At 44.0% G+C, this 11,657-nt stretch overlaps 4 protein-coding genes across 9 annotated transcripts; 1 reads left to right on the top strand and 3 right to left on the bottom strand.

Moving 5' to 3' along the window:
- Positions 1 to 655: 655 nt before the first annotated feature.
- LOC122619149 (E3 ubiquitin-protein ligase RNF13) lies at positions 656 to 6,342 on the bottom strand. Of its 2 annotated transcripts, none has more exons than XM_043795895.1 (9): positions 6,017 to 6,342; positions 3,945 to 4,222; positions 3,679 to 3,851; positions 3,525 to 3,619; positions 3,266 to 3,459; positions 3,009 to 3,201; positions 2,521 to 2,877; positions 2,310 to 2,457; positions 656 to 1,987 (listed from the first exon to the last, which is right to left on the bottom strand). In XM_043795895.1, the coding sequence occupies exons 2-9, from the start codon at positions 4,053 to 4,055 to the stop codon at positions 1,645 to 1,647; spliced, it is 1,614 nt and encodes a 537-aa protein (XP_043651830.1). In that variant the 5' UTR covers positions 4,056 to 4,222; positions 6,017 to 6,342; the 3' UTR covers positions 656 to 1,644. The 2 variants fall into 2 exon arrangements, with proteins under 2 accessions (XP_043651830.1, XP_043651831.1); XM_043795896.1 differs by lacking the exon at positions 6,017 to 6,342 and adding an exon at positions 4,497 to 4,862.
- A 298-nt stretch (positions 6,343 to 6,640) lies between these two features.
- On the bottom strand, positions 6,641 to 8,852 carry LOC122620467 (general transcription factor IIF subunit 1). Its single transcript, XM_043797943.1, has 4 exons — positions 8,635 to 8,852; positions 7,649 to 8,568; positions 6,982 to 7,563; positions 6,641 to 6,920 (listed from the first exon to the last, which is right to left on the bottom strand). The coding sequence occupies exons 1-4, from the start codon at positions 8,656 to 8,658 to the stop codon at positions 6,719 to 6,721; spliced, it is 1,728 nt and encodes a 575-aa protein (XP_043653878.1). The 5' UTR covers positions 8,659 to 8,852; the 3' UTR covers positions 6,641 to 6,718.
- Positions 8,853 to 9,030: 178 nt separating this feature from the next.
- On the top strand, positions 9,031 to 11,574 carry LOC122620558. 5 transcript variants are annotated; one of them, XR_006326141.1, is made up of 3 exons: positions 9,031 to 9,245; positions 9,310 to 11,209; positions 11,275 to 11,574. XR_006326141.1 is itself a non-coding variant. In XM_043798076.1 (3 exons), the coding sequence occupies exons 1-3, from the start codon at positions 9,111 to 9,113 to the stop codon at positions 10,986 to 10,988; spliced, it is 1,626 nt and encodes a 541-aa protein (XP_043654011.1). In that variant the 5' UTR covers positions 9,031 to 9,110; the 3' UTR covers positions 10,989 to 11,574. The 5 variants fall into 5 exon arrangements, 3 of the variants coding, with proteins under 3 accessions (XP_043654011.1, XP_043654009.1, XP_043654010.1); XR_006326140.1 differs by having other exon boundaries at positions 9,310 to 11,217; XM_043798076.1 differs by having other exon boundaries at positions 9,310 to 10,788; positions 10,977 to 11,574.
- Positions 11,020 to 11,353, bottom strand: LOC122620559 (kunitz-type serine protease inhibitor homolog alpha-dendrotoxin). Its single transcript, XM_043798077.1, has 2 exons — positions 11,269 to 11,353; positions 11,020 to 11,207 (listed from the first exon to the last, which is right to left on the bottom strand). The coding sequence occupies exons 1-2, from the start codon at positions 11,351 to 11,353 to the stop codon at positions 11,020 to 11,022; spliced, it is 273 nt and encodes a 90-aa protein (XP_043654012.1).
- Positions 11,575 to 11,657: the final 83 nt, after the last annotated feature.

The raw sequence follows: 11,657 nt of genomic DNA, 5'->3' as shown, positions 1-11,657 counted from the left end.
CCCGTTACTCGTAGAGTAAAAGGGTATACTAGATTCGTTGAAAAGTATGTAACAGGCAGAAGGAAGCGTTTCCGACCATATAAAGTATATATATTCTTGATCAGGATCAATAGCCGAGTCGATCTGACCATGTCCGTCTGTCCGTCCGTCTGTCTGTCCGTCCGTCGAGATCTCAGGAACTACAAAAGGTAGAAAGTTGAGACTAAGCATACAGACTCCAGAGACAGACGCAGCGCAAGTTTGTCGATTCATGTTGCCACGCCCACTCTAACGCCCACAAACCGCCCAAAACTGCCACGCCCACACTTTTAAAAAATGTTTTGATATTTTTTCATTTTTGTATTAGTCTTGTAAATTTCTATCGATTTGCCAAAAAACTTTTTGCCACGCCCACTCTAACGCCCACAAACCGCCAAAAACTGTCAGTGCTGAAGACTCTCCTTCGCTATTCCACTAGCTGAGTAACGGGTATCAGATAGTCGGGGAACTCGACTATAGCGTTCTCTCTTGTTTTTATTACTTTTCCTGGGATTCCATAAAGTGCTTGAGGATGAGGCGAACAAAAAGTTTTGAAACAAATTAGGCTTTATTTACTGAAATTTTTTTGACATATACCACAGCCAAGAACTTTAATATTATTAAGAAAAACGATTGATTAGTTTATGTCCATTACGTTTATTTTGTTGATCGTAAATTAAATTTAGATTACACTGCCACAGCATTTTATATTTGCATTTATGCCCTAAATGTTTTTCTTATCATGGGAACAGCATTTTTGTTGCATATTTAATTATTTTTGAGAAAAAATAAACACAAACAAGAGCTTAAGTTTCCTACTTTTAGTGGAGTGTTGCAACTATTTTGACTTGAAATATAATTTGATCATATTTGAAAAAACTCTGCTCTCCAAAAAAAAGATGGGTAGACATTTTATTACATCATTGGATTTAAGATTCATATGCTATATAGTAAACTTAAAATTAGTTAAATCGAGAATAATGTACAATATACAGGCCAGTGCCTCTTAATCATTTGATTTAATTATTTTCATTGTAATGGTTTTGAAAAGCAGTTCTCAAAATAATCGAAATAAAAGGACCATCTTAACTAAAACGTAACTATGTTCGTGAATCAGTTTAATAGGTGTGCAGAGTGTTGCTTGGATATATTTTAGTTTTTTGATTGAACAACTGAATTAATGATTAATGCGAATCAGGTAATCAATTTAATCTTAGATGTGGTAACGTGGTATTTTTCTCTTCCATCTATTGTTTACATTTTTGGTTGGGAGTTTGTAGGCGAGGCGGTATTTTGTATGCCAATTGGGTTAATTGTAAAATGTATATAAAATAAATCACAATTTGTATACGCGTATAAATGACGTGTGTGTTTCGTGTCTGTGTAGGGTTTTTGTGGGTGGGTGCCCTGAAAGGGGGACAGCGCACAGTCCAACACAAGGTTCGGCTACATATTTATTAATATTAATAATAAACATTTGTTAATTGTTTAAAACAAAGAAGCTGGCAGCCACAGCACTGATCGCGAACACAAATAAAAAACTCGGACCCGGGCTGGGCTCATGGTTCGAGGATCGACGACCACCTACAACATACAGGCTAGGGACTTGTGGCAAACTAGCTCGCCTCATATGAGAAACTGGCGATCAGATGCGCTATGCGGCAGGGCGGCCACGCCTATGCCGCCTTGCGTGGGCGTTTGCAGGAACGCCGAATCGTCGACTGCCGCTGAGTCATTTGCAGGCGTGCTGATTGCTATCGGTTCGTAGATCGACCGATGCGGTGGCATATCGTCTTCGTCCTTAAAGGATCCGCTTAAATTCGGATTGAGGATGTTGTTCGATGCGGGCGAGGCTACAGCAATTGTCCCCGTCACCGGCAGACCCATGGCACTGGTACCGGACTCGACGCGCTCCAGATAGGGTGGTGCCGCAACACTAATAACAGCTGGCTGCCGGCGAAACAACGAGCTAGAGAAAGCAATAAACAAAATCAGTTAGAATAATTTAAATCAAAGTGAAATATTTTACGATGTTTATTTCAAGATGTTTTTATGTGTCCTATACATATGACAGCATTTTTATTTTTTACGGTAAAACTCGACTTAAGTACAGAATCTGAGGAACCTTTTTTTATCCTTTATTATAAAGTGTCGTTTTTAAATGCCAAAATACATGCTAGTTGCAAGGAAAATACGAATTTTTTGACGTTTGTTTGTTAATATAAAATCTATACATATTTCGAAAACAATTATTAATATACTTAGTAGTGTCTTAATTTTTCATTTCTTACCCAAAATTTATTCTCGACCAGACCGAGCGACGTCTCTCAGTAAATTGTTCGGCTAGATGGGCCGGTAGATTCGGAGCACGATCAAAGGGATTAATGCGTTCATGTGCTCCAGAAGATGTGGCCGGCTGCACTGTAGAGTCCAGTAGAGCTGTACAAGCAATTCAATTAGTTATTTAAGGCATCAAATAATTGATTCAGGCAGCAGTCGTACCGTTCTCATCGTCAGAGCTCTGGGACTCCTCGAACGGATTTCGGCCAGCGTCCCCACGGCGGAAGGTTCCATGTCGCGTGGTTCCGGCGACACCTGACGCCGCAACGCTCGAGCTGCTCCCTGCAGTCGTTCCAGCAGCCGAAGAAGCAGAGCTCACTTGGCCCATCTGCCTGCCATTGGACTGCTGTTCTTGCAGCAGCGGCGTTGTGTCGTCATCCGTATCCGTGACGTTATCCAAAGAAGGCTGTCGACTCCGACTTGCGCGCGCTTCGCCCTTCGTAAAAACCTTGCGCTTACAAATGGGACAGACGCGACGGTTTTCGGTAAGCCAGGGATCAATGCAGTGCGTGTGATAGGCTGCAATTAATAACGAATTAAATAACAAAAGGCAATTTATCTGTTAATGTGATATTAAAAACAAATACATATTCTAAAATTATTAAACTAACGCAGCTTTAGTTAGTAACCAAGACAATGTTATCTCTTACGATGTGAGCAGGGCAGCACGCGCAGCTTATCGTCCTCAATGAAGTCTTCCAGACAGATCACACAAGTGTCGTACTTGTTTGCATTGTTCTTGGTATATCGTAGCACTGGCAACTTCTTTAGCATGCTCTTTGGCAGTCGATGGCGACGCAAGCGGCGCTGCTCGCGGATGCACTTGTAGATCATATAGATAACCTGATGGGAATACAAGGAAATTCAGTTTGTATAGAAGACAGCGTTAAAACTCCAGATCTCTTACCATAATGATGAAGCACATACCAATCAGAATGGAGAACGGCAATATTAGCTGGGTATTGATGTTGAAGGGCAGCTCATCGTTAATGATAAGCACCACCTCGGGAGTAAAGTAAGTGGCCAGCGCTTTGCCGGTCGTGTGGCCTACAAAAACCGAGGGTATTCTTATACTCGTTATGTTGTCGGCGGACATTTGCTCTGTAATTGAACATGGGTTTACACAAATCATTTTTAGACTTTACTGGCTATGTATAATCACTAACCTAAGTCATCGCCTTCATTATTGTAAACAATCACAGCAGAATAACTCGCATTCTGGGCCACTCGTACCTTCCGCTCAAAGGTGCATTCGCCCCCGCTACAAAAGATTTCAGTTATGCCAAATAAAATCGAAAATATTTACTTCATTTTGCTTACCGTGATACAAGTGCCACAAATTTGGCTGAGGGTGGGTAATTTAGGTGCGGTGGTCTGTCCAAGCTATCACAACCGTAATAAGGGCGCCTGGCGGGAACCACATACACTTTGAGACCATTTGAAGGCAGATGGGGGCCGAATTGTGCTGGCAAATCATTGAACTCCTCAATCAACTGCTTGTAAACAACATACAATGTCAGTAATTAATATTTGTAATAATATTTCAGAAATAATAGAAAATTAAACTTGTCCCTAATTGAACTTGCCTGGCTGGTTGTTTTTCGGTAAACCAGCACGTGGCCCCTGACCAAGGCCGCCTCATGACAGACTAGGCACAATCCCAGCAGGGTGAGTATGTGGCAACTTCCCTTGGACATTCTGTCGCGGAGGACACAAGTTCTGGAGACGATCAGGCCTTCGTCTATACTGTTATTGCTCTAATCCGCTATGTCCAGTGCTGCAGCGATTTGTTTTCACCATCCGCACCATTCGCATGTCTCATCTGTGTTTCACCGCCAGCGATTCTGTGCGCTTGGTCTTCGGGCTTAAAAAAAAAATGTTATATTAACATATTGTTAATGATTACTTGGGTGTTGCAACACTATATTTTCGTGAACCCTTCACTTTAAGCGAGGACTCTGCATGTAGGCAAGCTAGGGGTATTCCTCCCCGCCTACGAGGCAATGGCAAACAAAGAGCTCTGCTGATAAGATAAACAGCTTGTGATGATTATTTTTTATTTCACGACCAACTGGAGGTATTGTTGTTTTTCTTACTCACAAAAAAAAATTAAGTTTCTTCAGTCATGCTGCACTTACAGCTGGCTTGTTTGTTGACACAGTCGGTCAGGCGGTCCGGTCCGTTCAGGCTCTTCAAACAGAACAGAGAAATCAACGAATTTCACTCCTTGGCTGCTATTGTACTCAATTTGCCATCAATTGATTTTAGCGCGGGGCAGTAGTCACCGAGATCTTGGGGGCAGCTGCAGAAATCGGAACAAATAGGTCTGCTTTCCGGCCCATATCAAATGAGTCACGAACACCGTTCCAAGCCAAAACCAGAGCCGAGACCGCATGGCCATTTAACTAATCGCCGCCAGAACGTCGACGCATTGGACCCACAGATGGGGCAGAAAAAGTGGAAAGTTTTTATTTCGAAGAATTATAAATTCTACTAATCTATTGGGCTCACACAGCCGAGAAAAAGTGTGCAAATATGTCACAAAATGTGTATTAAAGTTATGATTTGACAAAGAAAACGTCACCAGGCATTAGCACATCGATAGACAAACGAAGCAGGCTTAAGTGAGAACGTGACTTTGTTTTTATTGAATGGGTAAACAATAAATGGGAGACCGCCATTCGTTGTTCCAATTAAAAATTTAATCTAGGGAGGCGCGTGCATTTAAAAGAATTTCGCCCTATGGATTGCCTAAGACTTTGCTTTGATGTATGAGTAGCTGATCCTACCAAGTAAACTTCTTTGTCCATTTCATGTAATTAAAAATGTAAAGTAAATGCAAAGTAATGACTACAAAATTGTTTCTAACTGCCAAGCTTAATTTGAATTGGCAAGAGGCATTAGTAAATTAAATATCAATATTAATATTTTGTTCTCAAGATTCCTATTTTAATGGGGTTGGTTACTATCTCTATTTTATTTAATAATTTTATACCAATTACTGATTGCTTTTAATGGGAATTTAGAACATCTTTTCCTATACCGTTTTTTTGTAACAATTTTGCGATCTTTAACAATTACAATTTCATTTCACGATCTGCCAAAATTGTAGATTTGCGGTTACACAGAGTCTTGAATAAATATGTATGATATGCATTGACTGAATTGTTTTAAGCAATCTGGACATACAGATTGAATGTTTAGCGACGAGGAATGAAATTCGCGTTAATTCGCTTTGTTTCGAAGGCCGATATCAATTTACACATTACACAGCGCACGCAGCACCCACCCACAAACACACACATGCACACCTTGAACTTTACAAGGCACAAGTGTGGTTTCAAGGATTTCCGTTTGGGGAGGGCATACACACACGCATACATACATAAGCAGAGGTATTTCCTGAATGGTGTACAATGATGGGTTACAGGTGAAAAGCGCAGAGGGATAAGCGATAATGCGCTCAATTGGAGGCAGCAGCCACAAGTTAATGCACTTCAATTTCGTATTTTCGCTTTTGTTGTGCTTTTTTCAGGCGCATCTGTGTGCGTGCATGATGGTGAGCTTGTGTGCGTTCAATTAGCACAACAACAAAGCAGTTGAACGATTTTCTTCTGCTTTCCCAACCTTCATTCACGAACACCCACTGGACACTCACTTTATTAGTGCTTCTGGAGCTTTTGGCCGACCGATTGGAGCGACTTCTGGCCAGTTCCTGTATCCAATCCTATTTTTTCAGCACTCGCTCGCCCCCTCACTCGTCGCCATCGCAATGGTATTGCGTTGTACTTTGTTTTGCTTCCTTTTGGGGCTGGGCGTCCTCGGGATCCTTTAATTTTTGTGCGAGTTGCGACAGGGACAGCGCAGTGGCTGCCAAAAGAGCATGACAGTCGCGATAAGAACGCTTTGGGCTGGTTGGTTCACTTTTCTAATTATCGGATATTAGAATTTACATCCCATCCGCACACTCAAACAGGGCTAGAGCTGGAACTGAATCGATGTATCCCTCGATGTTTTCTTACATCGATTATTTCCATATTTCGAGAACTATCGAAGAAGTACATTACCAAGAAACTTCCATCCCTATACGAACGTAAACAAACTCGAAAACATATTCAAATCCAGATTTCTCAGGAATTGTTTCAGATCGTTTTACTTAATTTATAATTTCAGAACCTTAAAACATATCGAATTTTCAAATCGAAATATATATGAAAATGTGCCCGGCTATTAAAGAAAATAGCTAACATACACAAATATTAACCCACTTAAAATAACAGACTTTCAGTGGTGCGTTTATATTTTGTGTTGAACAATAATGCATTTCAGTTACGAAACATTAAAATCACATGACTGCGGGCTACTTGATCCAGAGATACATTTTTCCCTGGATGGTGTGCTTGACAGGATTTATCTTCTTTAGGATTTTCGTCATGGTCTCGACCAAACGGTCGCTGGAGACGGGAGTCTTCTTGTTCTTGAACTTCGTGAGCAGCTCGGTTGCTGTCAGGGGCTTGCGCTTAAGGTACCGACGCACAGCCTCCTCGGTAATTCCGTAGTCCCTTAAAGTAAATTAAATTAGGATGATAAGGAATTCGTGTATGGATTCACGGCTTTACTCACTCTACTTTGCCGCCAGAGAAGGAAGTGGGCAGCGATGTGCTAATCTCGTTCTTGGGCCTCTTTGCTGGCGTGCTGGTGGGACTGTTGCTTGTGTCTGAGCCGGTGAGATCGCTGGGCAAGCTGTTCATCTTGCGCTTGCTGGCATCCGTCGAGAGCGTTGGCGTGGCCGAGCGAGATTTATTAGCATTACTGCTGCTGGTGGAAGCCTTGCTGCTCGCAGCGCTCTCCTTTTCCTTTTCCTTGTCTTTCTCCTTAGAAACAACCTTCTTCTTGGGCGGTCCATTACTGAGGTCGTCCTCGGAGTCTGTGCTGTCAGAGCTGAAGTCTGTGGACGAGTCGCCGCTGCCATTCGACTTGCCCTTCTTGTCTTCTTTGGAGGGTTTCTTCTTCTTTTTGTCCTTGGAGCCCTCGTCCTTGCCCTTCTCCTTTTTTTTCTTCTCGCCGTCGCCATCTTCCTTGTCCGACTCATCAGACTTCTTCTCGTCCTCCTCCTCTTCATCGGACGTAAGCAGCTTGCGAAGCGCATCTTCCTCGGCCACGCCTTTCATGTCCTTGTCCACCTTTGCTTCTGGATCTGGTTCGCTAAAATAGGGAATACGGAATAAATAGTTGTGGTCCACATTCTATTGCCGTTTTATCTAAATTATTAATCGTTTGCGGCACATACTCTTCACTGGAGCTGGTGTCGTAGTCCATTTCCCTGCCCTCCTCATCACCATCGTCCGACTCCTCGAAGGCTTCATCATCAACATCCCGTTTTTTCTTTTTCTTGTCTGCGCCCTTCTTTCCTTTTCCTTTGGACTTGCCATCGTCGCTGTCTTCCTGCTCCTTCTTCTTTTTATCCTCCTCGTCTTCCGAATCCGACTCATCCTCGGAATCAATCCATTCATCCATGTCAGTGATCTTGAGCTCCTTGGATTTTTTGGTCGCTGCCTTAATAAGCTTAGCCTCCTCCGGATCCTGTTCCTCTTCCTCATCGCCGCGCAGACGCTTTCGCAACATGAGGGAAAAGTAGTTCATCACTTTTTTGCGCCGACCAAATTCCTGTTCGGCTTCCTCTGCCGACAGAGATTTGTAGCGCTGAATAGGCTGGAAGTTGTACCACTCAGTCAAGGGGTATGCCTCGATGGCGCCGTCTGGTGCATGGGTGAACACATAAAAAGCGGCATTCTCGCCTACACCACCCTCGCGGATGCCTTTGAACTTCTTTCCAGTCTTGCCACCCACTTTAAGGATCCAAGGCTGCGCCTCCGGACGGTACTTCCTCGCTATAATGCCGAACTTTTTGCGGCGCGCTTCCTCGCGCTGATCCCGATTGTACTCCGATCCGGCACCGAACTTGGGCTGATCCTCCTCCATGCCCCGGAACTCCTTCATGTTGTTCTCCCTCTCTAGTTTCACATTTCTCCACTGCGCGAAATCCACATTAAGCGTAGCGTTGAACCGCATCACATGGTGCTTCTTGGGCATCTTGGGCACACGGATCTTGAACTCCTGCACGTTAGCGGAGGACGAGGCGGATCCTGAGGTTACGGAGGCTGCGGCGGCGGCAGCTGCGGACGTGGAGCTCCCGCTAGCAGCGCTCGGCTGCATAAAGTCAAGCAAAGTCCGTAAATTAGTGTTGGCGCCGGAAGCGGCAAGGAATAGACTTACCGTCGATTTGGACGCGCTCGACATGGCTTATTGTTCCGCTACGACTCTAGGATGTAACCATATGATGCTTATAACTGGATATTTCACACTTTTCCAAACTCTTCCAATTTGCGGCGCGGGCGAAAAAGTTGGATTTTCTAGTGATACCCGATAACTCAGGTGCAGTTATTTATCGTACGAATTATATCGTATCTTTGGAGAGGAAAATTTTAATTATTCCAAAAGATTTTGATAAAAAAAAATTGGAAAAGTAAATATAATTAGATTGCATAATCAAAACTGTATAAGGTATTTAAAAATTCTGAAGCCTTGTTCCAACAAAATACCGTGACAACCGCAAACGTTGACAGTCACGGTTATCGATCATCTCTTCTTTGGTAAGCGATAACTGGCAAAGCCAACGACGATAAATTCTGGAAGCGCTGTGGAGTTTGTTTGCATTTCAATTGCAGTTGGTCGCTAAAATTGTAGAAAAAATGTCTCGGAACGTGACACTCTCGGATGAGCAAAGCAGGCTGAATGCGCGTCTGGAGGCGCATATGGTTTACATATGTCCGGAATGCGGCAAGGCCTTCCGTACTCAGGCTGAGTGGCGACAGCATCTGAACACGGCAAGTTGCAATTTTTTATCTAAATCATGCCTTGCTTTATTAATGGTTTGTAATATGCCTACAGAAACACGACTATCTAAAGAAGACGTACTCGGACTTCAACTTCATTCAGATCGACGAGCGCTTCCACGAGTGCCAGCTGTGCTTCAAGTGGGTGGAAAACGCCCACAAGACAATCGCCCTGTTGCAGTACCACTACTTCATGCACCTGGAACACAGTGAGACCTACCGGTGCGTACACTGCCGCATGGCGTACACGAGACGCCGGGCTCTGAATGTCCACCTACTAGACACGCACATGCGGGAGATCGAGAAGTACGAGAACAAGCTGCGTCAAATGAAGCGGCAGCAGACAAAAACCACCACTGCGGCAGCAACTGCTGGAAGTGCAGAGAAGGCGACGTCTGTAAGGCCTCGAGGGCGTCCCAAAGGTTCAGCGAACAGAAAGCAAAATGACCTGCTGCAAAAGGCGCTGATGGACATTGATCTGAACACAGAATTGGAAAAGTCCCCAACACGGCCAGTGGCAGCACTAGCAGCTCCTGCAAACGCCCCTAAGACCATTTCAAATGTCAGCGAGCAGAATCTAGACCGGTGTTTGAATGCCTACGAGGACATCGTGCGCAAGGAAAAGGAAAAGGATGAGGTGCCAAAGTATGACGACGAGTTGGATGCCCTTTGCAAGGAATTTTTTGAGGATGGCACCACCCCCGGCAACGTAAAAGCTGATGAGAAGCGGTCTCAAGACGAGGCGCATCTGCAGCAACGAAATCAAGAGGTGGTCATCATCGAGATTGATGCACTCGGCAAGGAGGAAGTGGCCCAGTTAAAAAAGGAAATGAAGTCAGACCCAGTAAGTCAACCGGCTAAACGACGGCGCCTGTCAACGACGCCCAGTCGCGACTCCGACACGGAAATGTCCACCAACGGCCTCACGAAGCTCATTTCGTACTTGTGTCCAAAGTGCGGCAAAGAGATTGCCTCGATGGACGGGTGGCGAACACACGTGTTCAAGAAACACGACTTTGAGCACATCATCGAGAACAGTTTTAAGATTCTGGAGTCTGGGCGCAAGGCCATGTGCCTGCAGTGCCATGAGGTGCAACCAACGACTATGCGCTCACAACTGCAGAAGCACTGCTTTAAGCATCTGCCTTACCGGTCCTATCTCAAGTGCACACTCTGTGATCGCACTAAGACCAGCACCTCAAAGATCCTCAACCACATTCGCTACAACCACCAGGAGGAGCTGCAGCGTAAAAACAAGACGCAGCTGCTTATTAAGCCGGAGCCTATGTGGGCCAGTCCCAATAAGTCGAATCAAGCGGCCATGGCGGATGACGCCGGATCCGATGACGAGGACGATCAGGGCGAGCAAGCTGTGTGCGATCACTGTGACAGAGTGTTTCGAAACAAATGGCGTTATGAAAGACACATTGCCCCTTGCAGGAGAGGCGGAGTAAGAAAGCCAGTCGAAGGGACCGTTGAAGCCATGTTGAACCATCTGCGAGACGGACACATGCGAATGAATGCAATCTGGAAGGTGATGCAACGTGAAAAGTCTTAGGTATCGTCTAGCTAAAGTTAAGTCGATCCACAATTTTGGCAATTATCCACATGTGTAAAATATTCGTAGGTTGCCAAGTTCTTTATTTTATGACGATATGAAGGCTAATAATAGATACTTTTACCTCCCTTCTCATAAATATCTTTTTTTTGCTGTAAATATAGGCTGCATTTTAATTTGGAAGAGGATCGATGAAGACATTTAAATTCATGGGCACGACCTTTGACAGTGTCTTAAGGAGCAGTAGCGGTTTTGGTTGCCGCCACATCCGAGGTACTTCATCTTGATGCACCTCCCGGATCTCTGGTTATAGTACCACATTTCGTCCATGGCAGTTCTGTGGCAATGCCCTCCCCCACGTCCTTCGTTCTTGCCGCCGACGCAATTCTGACGCCCTGTGTGAATGTGAATATCAGTTATAAAAGTATAGTTACTAAATGCTATTATTCAACATACCGCTAGGACGTCCATCGCAGCGATCCTGGGCATAGGCGAGAGAAGCGTAGAGGACAACGCAAGCTAGAACCAAAAGTAACTTCATTTTGGAGGGTCGACTTGATTTGACTGATCTGTAATATGATGGGCTTATATAGGTGGGACTGCCAACAGATTTATCAGTTCTCGAGAACGAGTAAAAACGTCTTCACAATGAAATCTATTGTTAAATATTTTTGGGCGATCAGATAATGGTACAAAAAGGGCTTTTGAAAGTCGTAAGATGTAGGATGAATAATAATAATAAAATAGTTGCTTTAATGAAAATGTTTTTTTTATTCCAAAACTTTCCATTTTCAACTCAAAACAAAGCTGCGAGATCGATCTTTTACTTAATCTTATTGATTTTG

The sequence above is a fragment of the Drosophila teissieri genome, chromosome 3R, assembly GCF_016746235.2.
Source record: "Drosophila teissieri strain GT53w chromosome 3R, Prin_Dtei_1.1, whole genome shotgun sequence".
Lineage (NCBI taxonomy): Eukaryota > Metazoa > Arthropoda > Insecta > Diptera > Drosophilidae > Drosophila > Drosophila teissieri.
The sequence above is the reverse complement of the archived record's forward strand: the minus strand, read 5'-3'. Positions and strand labels throughout refer to the sequence as shown.